Source organism: Mchenga conophoros, linkage group LG11 (genome assembly GCF_057382185.1).
Source record: "Mchenga conophoros isolate Kocher_MC1m ecotype Shallow Benthic linkage group LG11, M_conophoros_male_GT1.1, whole genome shotgun sequence".
NCBI classification, from domain to species: Eukaryota; Metazoa; Chordata; class Actinopteri; order Cichliformes; family Cichlidae; genus Mchenga; species Mchenga conophoros.
Genome location: NC_140536.1, coordinates 26,234,176 through 26,258,006, shown reverse-complemented (window position 1 = coordinate 26,258,006; position 23,831 = coordinate 26,234,176). Strand labels below are relative to the sequence as shown.

The following is a 23,831-nucleotide window of genomic DNA, read 5'->3' as shown; positions in this document are numbered from 1 at the left end:
ATAACCAATAAACAGCTGACGAATAAAAGTAAATCTTGCTGTGAAAAATGTAGTCGAGTACTTAAATACATTTAAAATACTTAAAGGGGGGAAAGTATATTACAGTAAACTACCCTGTGATCTATTTCATGATGTATCAGCCTTCATATCTCTCTAGACGAACTCAAGCTCTGGAGTTTAACTGCAGATTGAATTTATATTTATTATTTCATTTCTAAAAGGTGTATCTGCTTCACGTTGTTTGGATCACAGCGTTCTTTGAGGACTTCATTCATTTTTCTTTTATTTCCTTCATAAGTCCTCCCCATTGTTGGTACAAAAAAGGCTTGCCCCTTTTTGCTATTTAAATAAAGTTTCATCATCCCTCTTTCCATCACGCGCTCCCTCGCCGCATTGGTGAGAAGGGATGACGCGCATCCTGTACCTGCGAGGGATGCGTGCGTCTTGCGCCGGTTGGGCATGCGGCCTTGGGGGAAGGATGATGGGGATGCGGATGCCATGGCAACAAGCTGATTAGATTCCGACTATTATATGGACATTTATTTATTTAATATTTCATTTGCACGCGCTGGCGGCGCGCTTCTGCGGACGTGTCAGACCGACCTCTTGAGTGTTGAGTCAGAAAAGGAAGTAAATTGAGCCGTAAACTGGACTCCATCTGCTCTGCACAATTTCCTGAGGACCAAGGATCAACAAGTTGCTTTTTTTTTTTTTTTTTTTTTTAAGGAAGGTTTGAAATTCATGGGAGCGCACAGTTTTACCTCGGAGCAGCTTTCTTCATTTAAATGTAGAGTCTGTAATCTGCCGTTGGTGCCATAAGAGGGGAAGGGACGCCGCCGTATCCCTGTAGACTGTGTCATTGAAAAGTGAAGTGAAGTGCATGGCAGCGCCTGCATGTGAGGAAACATGGAATGTGGTGCGTCAGGCTGTGAGAACCTCATCAAGTTAATTGCGGTATCAGGTTTTTTTTATATATATAAAATAGCTTTTTTTGTAAAGGAGGAAATCTGTCTGTGTGTCTGACTGCGCTTCAGTCGCGGGTAGATGGGTTTTCCGTCATGGTGAAGGTGTTTTTTCCCGCACGGATACTGAAAATGACAACGTGTGGCGGACTCAGTGAAAACATGGGCTAGACCTGGGGTATTCTGACTTCCTTCCCAGCCGTATTTGTTCCCGTTTTTCCTATGTGCATGTGCCTGGTTGCTGGTCGAGTGCGTGTCCTCGACAGTGAATCAGTGCGTCTCGGAATGAGCGCTCGTTTGTGCCTTTTTTCGTGCGTCCTTTCTGTCCGTTAACAACCCATCCCTCCTAACAGAGTATCGAGTGTCCTTGTCTTTCATCCTCGGATGAATGTTCCCCAGTCTGACACCTTAGCGCCCAAAACATCTCTTACATAATGATATATGATGAAAGGGGCAAAGACTGGGAAGGCAGCCTGGACATATAGGCTACACGGACAGGACACGGACGGCCAATGAGCGTCGAGCGCTCTTATCTACAATAGACCGGGAATCCGGTGCCAATATGACCGGTGTCGGAGCGTTAAGGGCGACTGTGGAGCGGAGAGGGAGGGCCTCGGGCGGAGAGCAGCGTTTCAAGGACGAGGAAGGAGGACTGGCAGAGAAACATCTGTAAGGACAAACAAGAGTCTTTAAGAAAAGAGGAAAAGTGAAGCTGCAGGCGTCACAGTGATAGGGGGGGGGGATATTTTTGTCTGGATGGGGCTTTTTCCAAGGGCACTGAGGTAAGAATGGCCACATCCGCGGAAAGAGGGCGGAAGACTCCGGGAGAATGACTGGAGACACGCTGCACTTTTCTGTCGCTTCTTCAATTTAACATTCAGAGCCTCATTGACTTTCTCATCTATGTAACCTAGACAGGTCGACAGTACTGAATAGTTATTCTGAGGGGTGGGGGTCACAGGTTATATTGATCCTCCTCTCACACTCCTCCCCTTCCCTGAGTTGGGATGGATGGGGTGGCTGGAGGTGTGGGTACCCCTAGTAGCGCCGGGGGGTCCGGGGGTGACAGCCTGCCCAGGCGTAATGGAGGGGACTCGAAGAGGCGCAGTAAGGGCAGTTTGCCCTCTCCCGGCTACAGGCTGTCCCAGGCCTCGCTGGAGGGAGAAAGGGGCTCCTTTGGGGCAGATAGCACATCCTCAGGTGGACGCGGGCGTCGCCTCTCCATCATGAGCGCCTCCACCAGGGACGGCCTGCCCTTCCGTACAGCAGGCACTCCAACTACCCCGATTCCCTTGCCGCCTCCTCCGTCCTCCTCTTCTGGCACAGCCCATCCTCCTCCGCGATCAGTAGGCTTCGCCTCCCGTGCAGCCCTGGCCTCTACGTCCTCCACTGGGACCGGAGTCATGGTGGTGGCCACCGGTGCAGAGACCACCACAACCACAGCATGCAACACCAATGCAGCAGGAACCCCTGAGATGATGGGTCAGTCTAGCCTGGGTGGGTTTGGCATGGGATTGGACGGGGAAGACTACAGCAACTCCAACCAGAGCACCTTCATCCAGAGACAGTTTGGAGCCATGCTTCAGCCTGGGGTCAACAAGTTCAGTCTGCGCATGTTTGGATCGCACAAAGCTGTGGAACAGGAGCAGGAAAGACTGAAATCAGCAGGAGCGTGGATCATCCACCCCTACAGTGACTTCAGGTATGGAGCCCTCCCACACACACACACACACACACACACACACACACACACACACCCTCCACAGCAGCTGGTCACTCTGATGTTGGTTTGTGAATTAAATGCCACTTGTGGCATTTTCAATACAGATTATGTTTTTTTCTGAGAAATGTGGATCAAAGCAAGTTGAATTCATGCTCATTTTTACAGAGCACACTTGAAGTATAATGATGGACAATTAACTAGAGAGAGAAAGAGAGAGGAAAAGGAAAACAGATCATGCATTAAGCAACCTCTTCACTTGTTAACAGGGGAAATGGGGAGGAGGACAACTGGGAAAGGAGAAAGAAATGCAGGAGGCTAAATATATATTCCCAGGGCACGGCAGTAGTGCATAGTAAATTACGTCAGGGTTAGAGGAGAAGATGAAGCTTAAAGTGGGGTTGTACAACAAAGACACAGCTACAGGTGCTCATGGAAAGAGCAGCGATCAGGGGCTAAGGTCTCCAAGATAGACAGAACGCTACAATGGCTGGTCTCCATTTCTAAGAGGAATATTTTATTATAGTAGCCTGTTGTTTCCTGGAAATAATCTTTCACAGATATAGACAAAAGGTGCACGTCCCTTTCCAAGTAACTTAGGTAAAAAGTTCAGTATGTTTTCATGTAAAGGTGGCTTAACCAAGCACAGCGCTCCCTGTTGGTGGCGGATTAGGATTTTTCTGCCACCTGAGCTGAATAGTTAGTACAGGAATGGGTAAGCCGGGTTTGGTTACTCATTCCTAACGGGTTGTGAAAGATAAGTGCCCCTCCCTGAAACTGCTGGAGGTTTCTTCCTGTTAAAAGGGAGATTTCCTTCCCATTGTCTCCAAGTGCTTGCTCATAGGGGGTCGTCCGATTGTTGGGGATTTCTCTGTATTATTGTAGGGTCTTTACTTTACAATAGTGTTGTGATTTATACATCTCCCTCTCTCTCTCTCTCTCTCTCTCTCTCTCTCTCTCTCTCTCATATTGCACATGTTAAATATGCGTTATTATTTATGAGTTAATAGGCCAGGTATTCACAGAAAATCGCTCTCCATAATTGCATGTGCCTAAGATGTGCAGATGGACAGCAAAGGGAGAGGCAGCATTCATAATCTCCAGACAGACTGCAGCAACAATGGATGACTTGATCCCCAAGGCTCCTGGCCCACTTTTGTCTCATCAACCACACACAGGCACACACTGACTGTGTCATTTTGAATTGTCTGTCAATGTAATGATCGCTCACACGTGCTTCTTATGGGGCTGCTCGCAGGTAATGTGATGTAGGTAGTCAGCGAGGAAGGCGAGGCAGGATCGACAAAGAGTGTTGTGAATGAGTTTGTGTTTCATTGAATCTCAGCCTTTCCTGCATTAATTGATGTTCAACCAAGACATCTGATGAGTTAAATAGTCCTAATTAGCCCATTGCAGAATTGCAATTGAATTTTAGTCAATTATGTATGGCATTCTAAATTATGCAAGTTGAGTATGCATTATGCATTATTCAGTCATCTAACTTTTCCGTTAAGTACCTGAAGAGGAACTTTGCAAGGCCGAGGCGCGAGAGACAAGAAGACAGATTACCTTCAGAGCTGCTTTATGTGTTTTGGCCCTTGCAGCCACTAGAATGTGTGGCAGCGCTTGTGCTCGTACATTTGGTCTGTCTTTACTGAGTCTGCCGATAAGCTCCCACACCTTTCACCTCATTAAGAAAAGATGTGTTGTTGCTGCACCTATAAGAATACATAATGAGGGGCAGAAGAGGTGAAGAAAATACACATTGTGGCATGAGAAGCATACAAAGTGAGAGATGAAGGGTGAGGAGAGTTAGAAATAGAAGCAGAGTGAATTCATGTTGAATCAGTGATGCTGCTGATACATGTAGAGTTGTCCTTGTTTGTCTGTATGTGCCGGACTGGATGATGGGTGGAAACTTGCAAGGAGCTGACATCTGGCCAACCGCAAGCAGGGAACCAATCACAGGCAACACAGGAGACACTTGGCCTCAATTACAGTAGATTTGGTTTTTTGGTATGACAACAGCTGAGCAGGTAGATACAGGTCGGTTACCCTCCACCACCTGTTCGTGTTCAAAATGGAATACTGATGAGGTTACAGAGAGCAGCTTTGATTGCATTTGCAATTCCTGTGTGTGTATAAGCATGTGTGAGTGCAGTTCACAAGTGCACACTATATGCATTTATACCCGAATGAACCGCACAGTGCACAGCTCGCGGTGTTTCACCAGGTGGAAAATCAGAAACCAGGTCGTGTCAGGTATTTATTCTGAGTTTTAGTTTGGCTGTCACATCTTCTTGTCTGTTTGGGTCTTCCCTTCTTCATTCAGGTTTGAATCAGCTGTCACATCCCCATGGAAACAGTAGGCTGTAGTACATAGAAGCAGAGTAATGTGCAGTGTACATGGACAGTGTCACCTAGTATTTTACTCAGCAAACTAAAACAATGCATATGATCCACATTTTAATCTGTGAAACCTGTATGATAGATACAAGATTGCAAGAATAAATAGATTTTCTTAAGTTAAAGATGAGAAATACATAATTCCCTGAAGGGTAATGTACTATATTGAGCAGTAGGAGTAAGTACTCAGTAAGTACTTAAACAAAAGCAAGTCCATTGGAAGAAAAGGCCAAACATTTTATCTTTTAAATCCCGTTTAAAAACTCACTTATTCAACATAGTTTTTCCATCTAGTTAGTGTCCCTTTTTTATATTTGGTTCAATTTTTATTTATGTACTTTATCTTTTAGCTATATCTGTTCTTAGTAACTTTGTTCTTATATTCTTTCTATTGCCATATAATTAGTGCCCTCAACCTGATGACATATGTGGTACTTTGTTAATAGTCTTTTATTTAATCATGTCTTAATTTTCCTGTTTTTATTGTAAAGCACTTTGGTGTACCGCTGGTCTTTTAAACGTGCTATACAAATAAAGTTGTATTGTATTGTATTGTAACATAAATTTTACTCTTTCATTGCATGAAAGGAATAAGAAAAAAGAAACTGACTTGATGTAAGAGGAATATTTCTTCAGGTGAATTGCTAACAAGTCACCATCTAACATTTCAGATTGTGAGCTGTTAGCTGGTACTGTACAGACATTTAAAAACAAGGAAATAAACAAATAATAAAATAGATTAGATTAGATAGCTCAAGGAGCAAATGCACATTAAAATATATTCAAGTACCTCAAAATACTAGAGGTCAGAGGACAATGGCCAGCCTGGTTTGAGCTGATAGGAAGGCAACAGTAACTCAAATAACCACTTGTTACAAGCAAGATATGCAAACAAGCATCTCTGAATGCACAGCATGTTGAACCTTGAAGCAGATGGACTACAGCAGATCAGGAACACACTGGGTGCCACTCCTGTCAGCTAAGAACAGGAAACTCAGACTGTACATCAGAAGGTTGTAAAAATGTTTTCTGGTCTGATGAGTCTCAATTTCTGCTCAGACATTCAGATTGTAGGGCCAGAATTTGGCATAAACAACATGAAAACATGGATCCATCTTGCCTTGTATGGTCCAGGATGGTGGTGGTGTGATAGTTGTGGCACAGTTTGAGTCGCGTTGTACCAGCTGAGCATCATTTAAGCACTCCTTAGTTTTGTTCGTGACCATGCCCAACCCTTTATGATCACATTGTACTCATCTCCTTCCAGCAGGATAATGCGCAGTACCACAAAGTTGAAATCACTTCAAACTGCTTTCTTATAAATGAAGATTAGTTCACTGTACTTAAATGTCCTCCACAGTCACCAGATTCCATTTCCAATACAAGCACCTTTAGGATGTGGTGGAACAGGAGATTTATTCATGAATGTTCAGCCAACAAATCTGCAGCATGTGTGATGCTGTCATGCCAACATGGAGCAAAATCTCTGAGGAATGTTTCCAGCACCCTGTTAAATCTATGCTTCAAAGAATTAAAGCAGTTCTGGAGGCAAAATGGGGTCCAATCTAATACTAGGAAGGTGTACCTAATAAATTGTACACTGTATATGTACTAGCATTTTCCACCTATAATACAGCGCTGACACAAACAATATTTTCCATAATCTGTAAATTAGATGTGGAAATCAGAGCATAATCTTCAATATGATAAAATCACAATATGTTGCCTACAATAACAGTAATGTCACAATATATTTATGCTGTGATACTCTATATATCATGTGGTAACACAATCATCTATGACACATAGCAATATTTTAATAGGAAGAAAATCTCAGCGGGTAAAATATTGGAATTATATATGAATTCACTCAGCCATGGTGTTTGTGTGTTTTATCACTATAACTTAATTTCAGTAACCTGTCAGAGTTAATTAGCTGTCTGATTTGTTCCCCACCCCCGCTCCCCGTGACTTTCTTCTTTGCTGCAAATTCTGTGTCACCACAAGGAGTCATGAGCTAGTGACTGTAGTAAGTTAAATTTACTGAGGAGTCAGTTTCAGAGAGCCTACATATTTTAATTTAAATATAGATATAATATTGATGTAGATGTCAACAAATGCATCGCAAGAGGAGGAACAATCATTTTACCGTGTCCGTGGAATGTTTTTCCAAGCAGTTAATCAATAATCAGTGGTTGGATAATCAATTAGTCACTGGTTGAGGATTATTTTATGCTGATCAGTTAGTCACTTCAGTAGAGACATTATTAAGTATCTAATATGGTTAAAATGGCAAAAGCAAAGTCCACACGTCAATGTTAAATTAATTGTTTTAAAAGTAACCTCTCTAAGGTTTTCCATGGGAGCCTCGTTAGGTACAGGATTATGGTTCATATTGTTTACGGGGTCCTGACAGGCATAATGTAATTTACAGACATGTTCCCACAGTCAGAGTTAACAAGGCAAGTTCTCCAAGTCAGGAGTAAATCGCCTTCACTGCTACGACAACTGCAAGAGCGACCATGTTGCTGTAAATAATCCCCGCGTGTTTGTTGCCAGTGATTATGAAGCAATACATCTGTCAGTGTAAGTGACAAAGTCAGACAGAAGAGTGTGTGGGGCCGAGCGATGACTCATGCATGCTTAATATTCATCAGTCTAGCGGTAGCATCACACCATGAAGTTCTGTTACTAAATTGGTGCTCCATAGCAATCGACCGCAGAGCTTGAGTGTACTTTGTCTAAAAAAAGAGACACTGTGTGTGTAAATGAGCGAGACGGAGACAGCGTGAGGATGCAAGAATAAGCAAGTCATTGATAACGCGTTGGCTAAAGGGCTTAGCAGAAACGAGAGAGAGAGATGACACGAATCATCTCCCGATGATTGGATCGGCTCTTCTGTCATACTTTAATCACTTTCAGCATCCAAATGACATGAGTGATCGCCTGATTTTTTTTCCGAGACGGCTACATCACGGAGTCCTCCAGCATGACATTCAGATTGATGAGGCCTCCCAAGGTTACTGATCGTTTGCCTCCCTCTGTTCTTCACTGTCTTCCTCCTTTTCTCAAATCACTTCTTCTTTTTTTTTATTAGTATGAAGCACAGGTGCTTTATCTTGCCAAAGCAAAGGATGAAGCTGTCTTGAGGGAAACATTCATATCTACTACAGCCTGACTTATATTACCAGGAGGACTGCACTTGTTATTGTCCTGGCTCACGGATGTGAATAAGCACAGATTATTTAAAAAACAAAAACACACACTTTCTGCTCTCAAACATGTACAAACACCTGTTTGAACACATTTGTAGCTTTATGAAAGTTTTTAAAATCTTACAGAAATCTTAGTAGAAATGTGAATTTTAAAAGGTCGGGGTGGTTATCAGGTAGGAGAGAGCTGGCCAGTTGCATTTTAAGAAGTGCCCTTCAGTTTGCAAGTTGGAGAACTGAATATTACAAGTTGGGCCCTGCTTTTCACAGAGAAGCCTCTCCTGCTTTCACTGAAGTTTTATCAGAATGGTGGCAAATTTCTTGCAGTAACGTCTCCCGTAGGCACTTGCATCTGCCCCTCCAACTTTGGGACCACCAATGTTGTATAACTGTGCCAGTAGCAGCTTTCTTTTTTTAATCTGGTGGAAATGCATTTAACAAGTTTTAGAAAATCCAATGGCACCAAGTCGGTGGGAAGGCTTTAAGAACGTGATACCCATCTTTCCCTCAGGTGCTTCAACTTTGACCAATCTTGTTTTGATGTGTCTCTTTGAACTTATGGAAATGTAAGATTGAATCAGAGTTGTGCCCCTTTGAATCTGATTTTTCAGGATTATATGTTTAGGATGGGAATGTAAAAATGGACAGATGCTTGGCTCTGCCTTTTGCAATGTGGAGAAACACAAGAGGAAGACATGGCGCCCTGATTCAGCCAAACAACATTTTTAAATGAATATGCAGGAAACGTAGCATTATCCACATCAAGTGCAGGATACAGTCTTTTTTTTTTTTTTAACAGTAGGAATTTTGACTCATCACAGCAGAAGAAGCATGCTCTAGGCTCTCTCTCATCTTCCTGTACACAAATCACATATAACATTATGACCACCTGGATAATATTGTGTTGGTCCCCTTTTTGCAGCCAGAGAAGCCCAGACCCATCCTAGCAGAACACTGCCTCTGCTGGACTTCTTCCCATAGTACTTCCTAATGCCATATATTAAAGCACATGCACCATGTAAAAGAAGACGTCATTCATCAGAAGAGGCCTCCTTCTTCCATTGCTGTGTTCCAGTTCTGATGCTGTCATGCCCATTGTTGGCTCTTTCAGTGGTGGATCGGAGTCAGCACGGACACCCTGACCCTGGTCTGTGGCTATTCAGCCCTATACCCAACAAATTCTGACATCTTTCTATCAGTCGGCATCAACTTTTCAGCTCGTCTGTTGGATCCAACCACGCTGCCCAGCGTTTACGCCCCTGCATCAGTAAAACTTGGTTCACCACTGCTCCTTCCTTGGACCACTGCATACCAGGAACACCCCATCCATTTTTGTCTCTGTTACGCCCCAGTCTAGGGGTACAGGAACGCAACATAAGTTTGAAAAGATTGCCCCGCCCTGGTCCCCAAAACCATACACAGAGGGAAAACCAATTTCTTAGTGAATGGTGGTTTATTTTTCTACACTGCAAAATGAAGCTCTGGGGTGAACAAAGGCCAAAATAACAAACAAAACAAGCTAATTCAGGAGGAGGTGCTATCTAAAACCCTATGTGAAATCAAAAATCAAACAAAAGACAAGCGCTACACCTAACTCCCTAACTGAGATAAACAGGAGAAAACAGTGCAAGGAAAAACAATAAGGCAGCTCACCCCTTCTGCTCCAGTGCTATTTACAATGAAAACTAATGTACACACTATATACAGAACTGAGAAAGTCACAAACGTCATGGGTTTTGGAAGCCAGGGTCAGGTCTGCTGCTGCTGTCAGTGGCTGCCCCAGGACAACTGCTGGTGATGGATTTTGAATGCGACCACATGATCAGCAGACCAATCGGCAGCCGTCAGCTCATCCAATCCAGGGCCTGCAAAGACTTAAAGACACAGACAAAGAAACAGCCACCAAAATAGATTATGGCCAGGGCCATAACAGTCTCATCGTTTGGCTCTTGTCAAACTCACTCAAATCCTTACACTTACCCATTTTTCCTGCTTCCAACACATCAATTTTGAGGACAAAATATACACTTGCTCCCTGATATATCCCACCCACTAACAGGTGCCATGATGAAGAGATAATCAGTGTTATTCACTTCACCTGCCGGTGGTCAAAATGTTATGCGTGATTGGTATACTTCACCACACTGTCATTTCACAAAGAGCTTATAAGCAGGTTCACTCTTGAAAAGTGACAAAGTGACACATGCAGATTTCAGTCACAGTGAATACTAATCCTGTTCAGTTTTGAGTATTCTGTTAATGCTCATCATTTGAGCTGCTCACAGGTGACAAAACCGTGGTGTCTCTGTTTGTAAAATCATGTTAATATAGATTTCAGTAATACTGACTTATGCTAAACATACATATAGATGAAGCTTATATTGGTCCCAGTAAAGAAAAAAGAAAGATTTCGCTTACATTAATATTTAATATTTCTGTTTTTGCTTTGCGAGATGCTGCTAAACCTCTTTTACCACAACATGAAAGTCTTTTTTCTGTTTTTGCAAGGTATTTTTAGCATTTGCACTGTATGAGTTATGCCATTTTATCATCTTTTTACTAAAATCTTGCCAATAATTAAAGTGTAATATTTGGGTCATGAGCATGTGAGTCAGCATATTCAACTGGTTAAGATACTGCCAAAGTGTGCAAAGCTGTCTTCAATCCAAACAGCAGCTTGAGATGTTTTTGCCTTTATTTTAAATTCTATTTGTGCTATTTGGCAAACCTTTTAAAACAACAAGACAATATAAGAAAACAAGAAACGAAGATGGAGAGACCAGAGGTAAATAAAGAGTCCATCGTTATCTTTTTAGATTCTACTGGGATCTTTTGATGTTACTGCTGATGATGGGAAACCTAATCGTCCTGCCAGTGGGCATCACGTTCTTTCGAGACGAGAACACTCCATCATGGATCATCTTTAACGTGGTCTCGGACACTCTCTTCATGGTCGATTTGGTCCTTAACTTCAGGACCGGCATCGTCAAGGAAGACAACACTGAGATATTACTCGACCCGAGGTTAGAAGGAGCATTTATGTGCATGTGTGTGTGTATTGTCTGGAATATCAGTGCAGCAGGACCAATGCCATAAATTTAAATTTGCTCTTCTGGCCATCTGCTGGGTTTGTGTTCAAACAAATTAATGTGTGAGATGTGAAAAGGTGATGTGAGGCCAGTGGCAGAGCTTTGTTCAAATCCCACTATGTTCCTGTTGAATATTTATGAGGAAGGTTTCATGCCAAGCAAATGTTGAACTCTCTTCCACGAGACTAGACTGCCTAATGAGGAATGACACTGGTCTTCCATCTCACTCTAACGTCAGGGCGATTCGCCAGAAATACCTGAAGAGCTGGTTCCTCGTGGACTTTGTGTCATCCATCCCGGTGGATTACATCTTCCTAATGGTGGACAGTCTGGACTCAGAGGTCTACAGGACGGCCAGGGCACTGCGGATAGTCCGCTTCACCAAAATCCTGAGCCTGCTTCGGCTCCTGCGCCTGTCCAGGCTCATCCGCTACATCCACCAGTGGGAGGAGGTGAGAAGCACAAACTCAGATATTTGTGGAAAAGATTTAATATTTAAGGCATGACTCATCAGAAGCCCCTTTTGTATGAAACAACATGCTTGGAGGGCAGAGGCACCCCCGTTTTGGATGTGTTGCTGATCAAGAGGCTTTTAGGGATAAAAAAAATCTAAAACCCCATTTGCTCTCTTTAACCGCACTTATTTTTACATCCTCTTCTTTCTCAGATCTTCCATATGACCTATGACCTTGCCAGTGCTATGGTAAGGATAGTAAATCTAATTGGCATGATGCTGCTGCTGTGCCACTGGGATGGCTGTCTCCAGTTTTTGGTCCCCATGCTGCAGGACTTCCCTCCTGACTGCTGGGTTTCTAAGAACGTGATGGTGGTGAGTCTCTGTGTTATTTTTAATATGTTTCAGTGAACGACTTTATTGTCAGGCCAACAGACGCAGGATGTGACGTTCAGGCTGAGCTGAATGAATCACACAAAACCCTATCTGGATTGTTTGAACAGCGTGCGCAATATTTGTTTGAGATTGAAGCAAACCGCTGCTTCTGAAAAGACTCACTGTTTATCAGATTTGCCATGCTTTGCCCCTTATCTGTGTTAACTGGCTCATGCAGCAACATGTCCAGTTGAAATAAGATTGACTGTAATTAAAAACCTCCGAGAGATCAGGTGTAGGTGTGAATGAGCTCAATCTGTGGAAGGCCTGGGGACCTGCTGGAGATTTTGCATGAAAGCATACAGACTCAGATATTCAACTGACTCATGTCTTGCAGTTGCCCGTGTGATGGTTGCTAAGCAGACTGATGCTGGGATTTTCCCCAGAGAAGGTCCCCTTGTCCAATGGACCATTAACGTCTTAGTATAATTGGACTCATACACAAAAACACACACACGCACACATAGAGGCGGCTCATTTTATTGTCCCTCTTTAGAACATTTATTTAATAATGCAAGATGACGGCCCTTTTATTGTTTTATATGTAGCGCAGCTGCTCGATTTTATGATTTTGGTCAGCACACTGGCTTTCGGCACTTAAATTGCTCTCCTGCAATATGTTATGATCTCAGCTGTATTTTCTAAAATGGTTTGGCTGAGCCACTCAGAGGGGAAAACACTCCCGTAACCCGACTAAAATAAGAACAGTTCAAGGCTCCAGCGTCTCTGTAATTAACGCTTGAAACTTGTTTTATTCCTCTGTCACCCTTCCTCTCTTCCTCTCCCGCTCACAGAACGACACATGGGGTGTGCAGTACTCCTATGCTCTGTTCAAAGCCATGAGCCACATGTTGTGTATCGGCTACGGTGCCCAGGCTCCCGAGGGGATGACTGACGTGTGGCTCACCATGCTCAGTATGATTGTAGGCGCCACCTGCTATGCCATGTTCATCGGCCACGCCACCGCTCTGATCCAGTCACTAGACTCATCGCGGCGACAGTATCAGGAAAAGGTGAAATATGACGCTTGTTTATGAGTGTCGTATGACTGTGGGTGCTTCTGACTATGTAGATCTACAAGCCATCCAGGTGGGTCCGTTCTAGCCTGCAGCCTTTAGGTTGACTCTCCTTGTTCAGACTTTAAACTTTGTTCAATTTTTTTGTCTGGGGTTTCAATTACTATTATAAGCGGTATGCTGGTTTTAATTAATGCTGAAGTACTTGAATGCTGATGCTAAGATTCACAATTTAAAATGAAACAAAAAAAATACTCCAAATTCTTAAATTTGAGCCCCAAACCAACAAATCTTTGCATGAAGCCAGTGCAAGGGGAAGCATAGATCACTGTGAGAAAAATGTGTGGAAAAAACAAGTTTGTGATTTATGTTGGAAAAAAAAAACAAAGAGTTTGCTAAAGTTATCACAGTGACCTTTGTTTTACTAGAAATCAAAATAGGCCCTTTTTAGTGTTAATGATTAATACAAACTGTGGGAGGCATGAACTTTTTTAGCTCCTAAAGAGGACCCTGCCAGAAAAAGTCAGATAACCACGGGAGTAGTGTTTTTCAATTTGGGGGTGAACCTAGCAAAGGGGTCAAGAGATAAACTAGAGTTCAAAAAAAGGGGAAAAACATTTCAACATATTTCTAACACCCGGAAGTACGCTCTAGTGAGATAAAGTATTTAAGAAGTTGGTGTCTGAAATCACTGAAGTTCTTCTGCATAATAAATATAGGCATATAATGAATTAGGGTAATTCACATTGTACAGTTAAAAACAATATTAAACCCACAGTGTTGAAGAGATCGTAACTTCCCACTGGAGCTGTGAGTCAACATTCGTAGATTTGAAATTATACCTCACAATGGCTGTGCAAAGTGATGATAGTTTACTATCTAACATATATACATCTCAGTGTCTGAGTATCTATTGAGGCACTGACCCACACACAACAACACAAACATATCAAACTGAGGTCACATTTCAAGGTTGATTCTGAGATAAAATTTCTAAAGAATGTATTTCCACAGTCTGCGCGTACTCTTCTCTTAAAGTGAATGTGTTTGTGCCTTCGTTATTGCAGTACAAGCAGGTGGAGCAGTACATGTCGTTCCATAAGCTCCCGGCAGATGTTCGGCAAAAGATCCATGAGTACTACGAGCACCGCTTCCAGGGAAAAATGTTCGATGAAGAGAACATCCTGGGAGAACTTAGTGAGCCGCTAAAAGAGGTGATAAACTCACAAACACCCACACCATCACACATACATGCCGTAGATGCTGTGTTCATGCCTGCAGCAGATCTCTGACTAGCACTCCCTCCTCTCTTTATCCCTTCTTCCTCTTTGCTTAGGAGATAGTCAGCTTTAACTGCCGCAGCCTGGTTGCTAACATGCCGCTGTTCGCCAACGCTGATCCCAACTTTGTGACCGCCGTACTTACCAAGCTCCGCTTTGAAGTGTTTCAGCCATCAGACTTCATCATCCGTGAGGGCACAGTTGGACGTAAGATGTACTTTATCCAGCACGGACGCGTCAGCGTGCTGACCCGTGGCAACAAGGAGACCAAGCTGAGTGATGGGTCTTACTTTGGAGGTGAGGATGTTTTGGTGTCTCGTTAAACAAGAAGGAGAAGGTTTTGGAGGAGCAGAAGCAGAAAATAGCAGTAGTTTTTTCTGTGGTTTGTTTTGCAGAACTACTGTATATACTGCAATTTCCCTGTTATACTGATAAAACTGTCCTCTAATTGTCAGAGATCTGCTTATTGACTCGAGGACGGAGGACAGCCAGTGTCCGAGCAGACACATATTGCCGTTTGTACTCTCTCAGTGTGGACAGCTTCAATGAGGTTCTGGAGGAACACCCGATGATGCGACGTGCCTTTGAAACTGTTGCAGCTGACCGACTGGACCGTATTGGTAACTTGTGGTTTTTGAATTGCTACATACATTTGTTTTTTCAATACTGACAATACCAAATACTTGCAGATATCACAGGCCCTTTGTTAGGATTGTTCAAGCCGCCAAAAGATCAGGAGTCCTCTTTGAATACAAGCTGTAAGAATTAAAAGTAAAAATAATTCAGGATTAGAAATCTTTGTAATGTAAAAAAAACAGGAAAACGCTTGAGGCTAAAACTCCAGCTACGTGACAGCTTTACCTACTTTAAAAGATATCATTCCTTTAGGCATTCCGTTTTGTCAAGCCCAGTATCGCAGGTTACAAAGACATGTTGAAGATTTTATTTCACATTTGCGCTTTCTTTTTCTCCTCTACAGGCAGGAAGAACTCCATGCTCACGCGGAAGTCGTCCCAGGGCGGTTCTCTTGGTGGCAGCATGGGTCGTGGTGGAGGCCGAGGTGGGGGGGGTCTAGGAGGTGGTGGTATGACAGCAGGAGGTCTGGGTTCCTGTGACAGCATGCTGGTGCAGCAGATTGTTAAACACGACAGCATGCCAGCCATGCAGGATGCCATCGCAGCCGCTGCTGCCGCTGGAAGAAGTGGCACGGTGTCTCCTCGGCCACGCCCCGTCATCTGGGCGCCGCTGGTCCATGCTCCGCTGCAGACTGCGGCTGCAACAAGTAATGTAGCCATTGCCCTCATGCACCAACAGCAACAGCAACAGCAGCAGCTTCAGCAGCTGCAGCAGCAGCAGCACGCTCTTGGAGGAGCTTTTTACCTGCCCTCCCCTCTCATCTCCCCCTCTCCCTCCTCCTCTTTCCCTCTTTCTTCTCCTCGTGCTCCTGTGTTGCAGCCCCTTCGCCCCTCTGTGAGCTCTCTCATTGGGATGATGGCGATGGGAGGAATAGGTGGCTTGTCGCCAAGAGGATTTCCTGTCTCCCCCTCAACCATGGGCCCTCCTGGTGGGGTGACATCGCCTCCTGTTGCTAAAACTCCACCCACTTCAGCCTCCTCTGTCCCAACTTCTGTCCAACAAGGAAGGAATCTCCATTACAGCCTCCGACTTCAGGCAGATCATCCCTCAGCGATTTCTGGATCTCTTGGAGCCCCAACAGGAGGAGGAGGAGGACCAGCTGCACCTCCCCACAAAACACCAGCCACCAATCCGCCTGCCTCCAGTGGCCCATCAGATGGCAACACTTTGCTTACAGCTCAGCAAGGGGCAAAAGAGGCTCTGTTACGTCATGGAGGAAACACTTCACAGGGTCTCCCAGCACTGGGTAGACTCACCCAGGAAGCCAGGCTGCTCTCAGCCTCACAGCCCACCCTGCCTCATCGCTCTTGGGCTGCAGTGCAGCCTCACCCTCCTCTCCATCGGAAGGCCTCTGGCGGTAATTTGCTAGCAGCTCCGTTTCTGGCAGGGCAATTAGCCAGGGGAAGCAGTGCAGGCCTGCTGACCTCTAATCCTTCAGTACAGCTGGTGACAAATATGCCATTTAATGCACAAACACAAGCACAGGGCACAGTTCCTGTCCAGCCCACTATAGCACAGACTGTAAAGACACAGTCTGCAGCTCACACTGCCTCTGCTGCCACAGCTGCACACATGCCTTCTACATCGTCTGTGCCAGCATCTTCCTCTCCTCCAAAGCATACCCCGCTGTCCTCTGCCACCCCTTCCCCTGCACCCACTCCTTCATCTCCTACACCTATTCTTTGCCAGACTCCTCGACCGAAACCAATCCCAATGACCCCTTCCCGCTCCTCCTCTCCTCCTCTCTGCTCCACCCCTCCATCGGCAGGAACAAGCCCACTGTCGCTCTCTTCAATTCCTCGTCCCAAACCGATTCCTACACCCTCCTCCCGCTCGTCCTCTCCCTCTCCATCTTCCACACCACCTCCATCCTCTGTTTCTACCCCTGTTCCACTACCTCAGCCTTACGGGACCAGATCCTCACTCACATCCTCTTCTCCCCCTTCCTCTTTGGTTTCATCTTCTCCGCCCCACCCCCAGAGCCCAAGAGCGAAGGCATCCAACACACCACCATCTGCTTCTCCATTGTCGGGTGCCAGCCCTGTCTTGACTCCAGTCCCTTCTCCCACTCAAACAACCCGCACCCGAACATCTACCCCCTCCCAAACGCCTACTCAAGCCAGCACACCGGGTACCCCTACCCAGACCTTCACCCCAACACCTTCCTCATCTCCCATCCCTCTTACATCGGTCCCCTCCCTGAGTAAATGCCACAGTCCAACACCTTGTCTCCAGGCCTCAGTCTCCAGCTCAGCAAGAGTCCCCACTTCAAGCCAGATTCCTAAACAGGTCTCACCTCTCACCCCAACCCAAACTTCAACTCTGTCCCAAACACCTGCTAGCACTAACGCTCCAACTAAAGTAACTTTTTCAGTTCATCCTGTAAAGCAAACATCTCCTGTCCCAACTCCAAGCTCCACTGCCAAAGAAATCACATCCACAGCCTCCTGCTCAACAATTTTATGCTCCACAAAGTCCCCCTCTCTTTCTACCCCCTCCAGCACCACCACCACCACCAGCACCTCTCCTTGTGTTCAGCCGGCCTCTTCTAACCCCCCAAAACAAATACCAAGCACCATGGCTGCCCCTACCCAGTCCTCAAAACTCAATACACGTTCCACCCCTGTCCAGACCACACAAGCATCCACCACTGCACCCACCCAGTCGGCACACGCAGACTCCCCTGCCAAATCCACCTCTCCTAAAGGTGGACAAAAAGACCCTCAGCTGTCACCGGGCAGAAAAGACTCAGAGGGACTACGACACAAACTGCCCGCCAACATGTAAAACATAAAAAAATTTAAAAATTTTAAAAAAGATGAGGAGGAAAACCTCATAAAATGTTGGCCTTTGTGTTGTGGTGGGTGCCTGAATAGCAGAGCCATGGATATGCAGAGTTGTGTCAGAGTTGGCACCAGACAAGCCGTGATCTCACGAGGACAGATACATGTTTGCATTCACTCTAGGATGTGATTGTCTTAGAACATCAGGTGTTCACGTGACTCACAGCCAAGCCATCGATCAAGGATCCAGGAGAAAGACTTTAGGGGTCCTCAGCGGGGTTGATAAGGCGGAGTCTAAAAAAAACATCCAAATGTATACATACATATCTGTGTTAGTGATTGTTGGAGCAAGCTGGGGAGCTGAAGTGGAAATATGCTGCAGTGTATCTACACAATAAAACGGGAAGGAAACAACGTCTGCGAGTCTGGAAAAAAAAATTAAAAGCTAATGAAAAAAAAGCAATACTTGTGACGCATTTTTCTCACTAATTAAACAGGAAATTTCCTTGACAATAATAATGAATGTGGGAAGATATTAATTGTTTTCCTGTTTGAAGGAAAGTCACGATGACAAGATGCAGGCAATAGAGCAGATACTTCCTTGTTTCCAGCTCCAACTCCCTCTTGCCTCCCATTCTTCACCAAAGTGTAATATTTTCTCATCAGAATAATAATAATTATACTGATATAGCGTTTAAAAAGCACTGTAAAGTCAATATTCATATGAATTTGAAAAATTAGGAGCAGTCCACTTGTAGTTTTGTTGTCCCAGGTGCGTGGTGTTTAGTTTTTGAACAATACAAACCTTTTAAATCTACATGTTCGCTTTGACAGCTTCTGTAAATTGTATTTTTTTTCTTCTCTGTGTGTGCGTGTGTGCGTGCGTGTGTGTGACACACAATACTGCTCTGCTGTGCATTGTGGTTCACTTGATTTCTTTCTTTCTCCACCCGTCTCCCTGTACTGTAAATACGTGCCTCTCTGTGGGTCTGTTGTGTGCTTCCTCACTCCTCGGTCTCTTTGTCTTTCATCTCGTGTCTGTCTAGCTGCCTTTCATCTGATTTCACAGCTCTGGTCGCTAACTGTTTCTTTGACGCTCACAGACTCACTCCCTTTCTCTCAGTTTGCCCGACACTTTGCTCTCTGCTGCCGTCAGCCTCATGTTCAATTAGCGGTTTCCTTCTTCTGTCGCCCTATGACACTGTTTCAGCACAGTTTCCAGTGATGTTTGATGTTTTCTGTGGGTAGCAACAAGGCATTTCTGTCTTAATCCCTGATACCATGTTGCCTAGACGATATATTTAAGGACCAAATGTTTTATTTTTTATTTATCACAGCTTTAGCTTTTGGAAAGAAAAGACGGCTAATAGTGCTGCCAAACTGATGATCATAAGTGTGACACTGAGGGTGATGATTTTCTGCTTGTGATGATGATGATGCTGACATGATGATGATGATGGTGTATAGCTGGATGTAAGAATAAAGTGGATTTAGGTATCATCTTGTGAGTTGTGAGCTTATTGTGTGTGTGTGTGTGTGTGTGTGTGTGTGTGTGTGTGTGTGTGTGTGTGTGTGTGTGTGTGTGTGTGTGTGTGTGTGTGTGACATTTGGACCATTTAAGCAGGACTTTTACATTCATAACTAAAAACTGTTATGAACTATAGTTATAGTGGTTCTGCCAGAGATTTTTTCCTGTTAAAAGGGGGTTCTTCCTTCCCACTGTTGCCAAAGCGTTTACTCATATAAGGATATATGATGGTTTTCTCTGTTTTCTTTGTATTATTGTAGTCTTGATTTGTTGTTGTGATTTGGCACATTAGAAATTAAATTGAACTGAACTGAATTGGGTTTCACAAAAAAGCTTTACACTGTTAAAAGTGAACTCTCCACAGTAATAATTGTTGTTTTGTTGTTTAATCATGCTCAGAGCTGTGACTGAGCAAACACTCCCACGCAAAAAGATTGTCTCACAGATTTTCCATATTTTCTTTTTTTTAACCGAACACTTCAATTATACTTTGCATTGTGTTTTTTTTCCATCAAAAAGGTGTAAATGCTGTTGTAAAGCTTTTACCACACTCCCAGAAAGACAGTTTACAGGAAAGCAGCAGCATAATTTGCATAAATCATGGAATTTAAAACTCAAATTGACTTGTAGTTGACTTGTTCTTTGTAACTGTAGATTGAAAATGTCCCACCAATTTAAAAAAAAAAAAAAAAGTATTATGTCATTTTCATTAGAAATAGGTTTTGATTCTTAGTACAAAAAAAAAAAAAACAACTAAAAAAAACAAACCAAAACAAAAACCTCAAGTTATTACTGTTTTATGTGAAATATGAATCATGGTATGTGTTTCAGCCCTACTGAGAAATATGGATTTTTTTGGTAGATCTAGACATGGTCATTCTTTGAAATGCAACAGATACCACATAGAAAAGAAAAACAATAACATAGGCTTGTTTAGGTTTTATTGGACACATCTGACAAGAAAATCCTTGTAGCTAATATGAAGGTAGAATCATATGTGCCGTTTAGTTAGAAAAAACTAACCAGTATTTTGGGGCAAGAAACTCACAAGTTTGTTTTTTTTTGTTTGTTTTGTTTTGTTTTGTTTTTTTCAGATTTTTCAGATTCTTCTGCTGGCTGCTTTTTACAGGGTAGTGTGCCATGTCACAAAGTATAGATAATCTCAAACTGGCTTCATGAACACAACAATGACTTCACTGTACTCAAATGGCATCGGCAGTCATCAGATCTCAATCCAGTAGAGCACCTTTGGGATGTGGTGGAACAGCAGATTCACATTATGGACGTCCAGCTGACAAATCTGCAGCAACTGTGTGATGCTATCATGTCTAGATGAACCAAAATCTGTGAAGAATGTTTCCAGCACCTTGTTGAATCCATGCCATGAAGAATTAAAGCAGTTTTGAAGGCAAAAGGCAGTCCAACCCACTGCTAGGAAGGTGTACCTAATAAAGTGGCTGTATAAAACATAAACAATTAAGAAGTGTTTCTTTTTCAGATTGGGATTTGATAACTGCATTTTTCTGTGTAAAACCAACCACAACAGTCAGTAAATTGTAAGTTTTAAATTATCATATTCAAGAAAAGGAAATTAGAAAATACAAACTCGAAACTTGCCTTTAAATTTAACTCGAGCACAGAAAATAAATCAACGACTGCTTCCTATCGCTGCCACTAACCAGCATTTTGCTTTACTTTGAATAGATTTACTTGGATGGATTATCCGCACACAGAGTATCACTTGAGATCCGACTTGGACTTGACCTCTGTGACTCAGCCTTGGAGTCATACATGATCTCTGAGGATTTAGGACTGAAGGTTTGGTGACTCAGGTCCAGCTCTGCGCAGTACAACCTCTACCTGTGTGGGATGAATGACTGGTGAAGTGTCTCTCTTCTGCCTCCCACTCTAGCTCTGCTGCTGCTGCCTGCTGCTCATGGATCCCCAACCCTAATCCTGTACCTCTCCGCAGAGGGCAGGCACGCTCACTTCCAAGGTTAAGCTTGTGAATGTGGGGACACTTAAATCTCTGCCGCTCTTGAGAGGAACTAAATGAATATCCGCCTTCATGAGGGCGGATTACATTCCCACTGATACACCTGCTAACTTTCTGTCTCTCACATGTGTTTCCCCTCCCCTCTCATTAGAGTCCAAGAGGTTTTCAACAGCACTTCAGCCTCTGAGGGCGTCAGAGAGGGAATTATTTTTCACATCTACAAGCTAAGAGGCATTAAAGTATTGGATTTGCACTTGTTATTATTATTTGCACTGTGTTTAAATAGCCCCTGCAGAATCTCACAAAGCAACATTAATGTTTCAGCAAATGGATGAGTGTCTGACTGTAAATATTTCAGCTTTTTCGCACCTGTGCTGGCATTTTAAATGAGAGGGAGGTGTGAGGCTGGAGGCTGTGGATGGAAACGTGCTTCTAAGCACATTTACACAATTACATAGTGAAGCAGAGCAGGTTTCTGGTTGGAGGCTCTCAGTTCAGCACACTCGGGCCTGCCGGTGGTGAAGTGACCACTAGATGGCGACGACGCTCTAAAAAACAGGTGAGTACAGCGGGGTAGAAAACGAGCATCCCTGCGAGATAATCGCATATGACTAGTATGAATATGTTTCAGTATGTTTCATAGAGTGACAGGTGAGCACAGGACAGCCAGGAGTCTGTGAAGTGAAGAGAAGCTCACAGTGTGGAGTCAGGAGTGTAGCAGAGGTTAATAAAGGCAGACCAGCCTGGATTACCAGCCGTGAATAGAGGCGGGGGGATAAACAGGACTTGTAATTGCTGCTTGGCTCTGAAATAGACTCAGAGGGAAGTCTTCCTGCTGGAAACAAACCAGCCTAACAGGCTATTTTCGAAGGCAACTTTGATTATTTGAATCCTCATTATTATATAAAACACAGTAACAGCAGTCAGCCTACATAGATGGATTGAAAGGCCGTTCTTTCTTATGCTTTAATGTTATCTCCAATATTAAAACAACTTGTCTATATTACTGGCTTTCAGACTCACGCTGCCTTGTCAGACTGCTTTCTCTGAATGTTTCTAGATTTGGTGGTGTACCCAAGGAATTTTTGCACCTCAGTAAAACTCATTTTCAAATGAATTTCTATTAAATCTACCAGGCTGGCATAGAGAGTTTGTAAAGGTTTGTACACCCAAAACATATGGTCAGGTTGTAAAATACCGCACTGTAACCACACCAAAACATTAAAATGTATCAATAAAAACATCCGGTAATCTCACCTGACAGGTTTTTTTTATGAACACTTTAAATTTTCATTTTTCCCCCTTCTCTTCTCTTTTTTTTTTCTTTTTTTTTTTTTTTTTAAAAAGAAAACACTAAAATTCAGAAACTGGGCTTCACGTACTGTAATAAATTTAAAAATAATAGAAAAGTAGAATAAGAATAGAAATTTTTTTTAAGCAGCAGCTTTTTAAAACGCCTTTTGGGAGGTCCCGATCCTGCGCTTCTGAACTACTGTGCAGCCCTAGGTGGGGAATAAGGTGCATTTATGTAGCGCGTAACGTGTTATTCTGGTAGCACAACCGCAGCACAAGCACAGATTTAAGGTTGGAGGAGAGGGGGGGGGGGGGGGGGTATGGGTGGGCTCGCAGAGTTCACCACAAAAATATATATAGACTTCCTCCACCTTCACTACGAAACCCACCGACACACACTCCGGGAGCTACAGCAGACAAGGACAAGACTGAAGCTTTGAAAGAGCGAGGTGATTCCCATAACCACTTCAAACACCAGGCGCAGGTTTATACGTAAGTCTTGAAAGTTCAGTAGGGAAATGAGGCTGCTCTTTAGCGTCTGTGGCTGTGTCACACACACAAACACACACATACACACACACAAAGAAAAAAAATATACCCCACTGCTCTTTCTCTGGAAAAAAAAAATCATAAATGAGTTGCTGTGTTTTGCACTTTAGCAGATTATAGCGTATACTTCCTTTTTTCTCCTCTCTCTTAACTGATTCACCGATTCACCAAAAGTCATTTTTTAAAAAGTCCCTTTAACAGTTGCCCTTTGTAGACACCACATTGGATGTGACACATCCTCTATACGAGTTTCATTTATCATATTCGTTTCCGTTTAACTTGAATCATCGATCAGCATCTGCCCTTGCCTTTAATTGGAGTTGGTACCCTTTCTCTTGGCTGACTTCCACTGCTCCATCCCCTTGGTCACCTCTACTTGACTTCTCGGGAATATTGCTGAGTCACGAGGAGGGCGAAGGGGGCGATGTTTCGACTCAAAATACCCGTGCCTGTGACAAGTAACCTGCGCAAA

The 23,831-nt window shown here is 43.6% G+C and overlaps 1 protein-coding gene across 1 annotated transcript; it reads left to right on the top strand.

Moving 5' to 3' along the window:
* The first annotated feature begins 463 nt into the window (after positions 1-463).
* On the top strand, positions 464-19,493 carry LOC146564287 (uncharacterized). The gene is made up of 9 exons (XM_085291967.1): positions 464-2,664; positions 11,117-11,323; positions 11,628-11,841; positions 12,057-12,218; positions 13,073-13,291; positions 14,362-14,508; positions 14,631-14,871; positions 15,030-15,194; positions 15,554-19,493. The coding sequence occupies exons 1-9, from the start codon at positions 1,970-1,972 to the stop codon at positions 17,995-17,997; spliced, it is 4,494 nt and encodes a 1,497-aa protein (XP_085148093.1). The 5' UTR covers positions 464-1,969; the 3' UTR covers positions 17,998-19,493.
* The last annotated feature ends 4,338 nt before the right edge of the window (positions 19,494-23,831 follow it).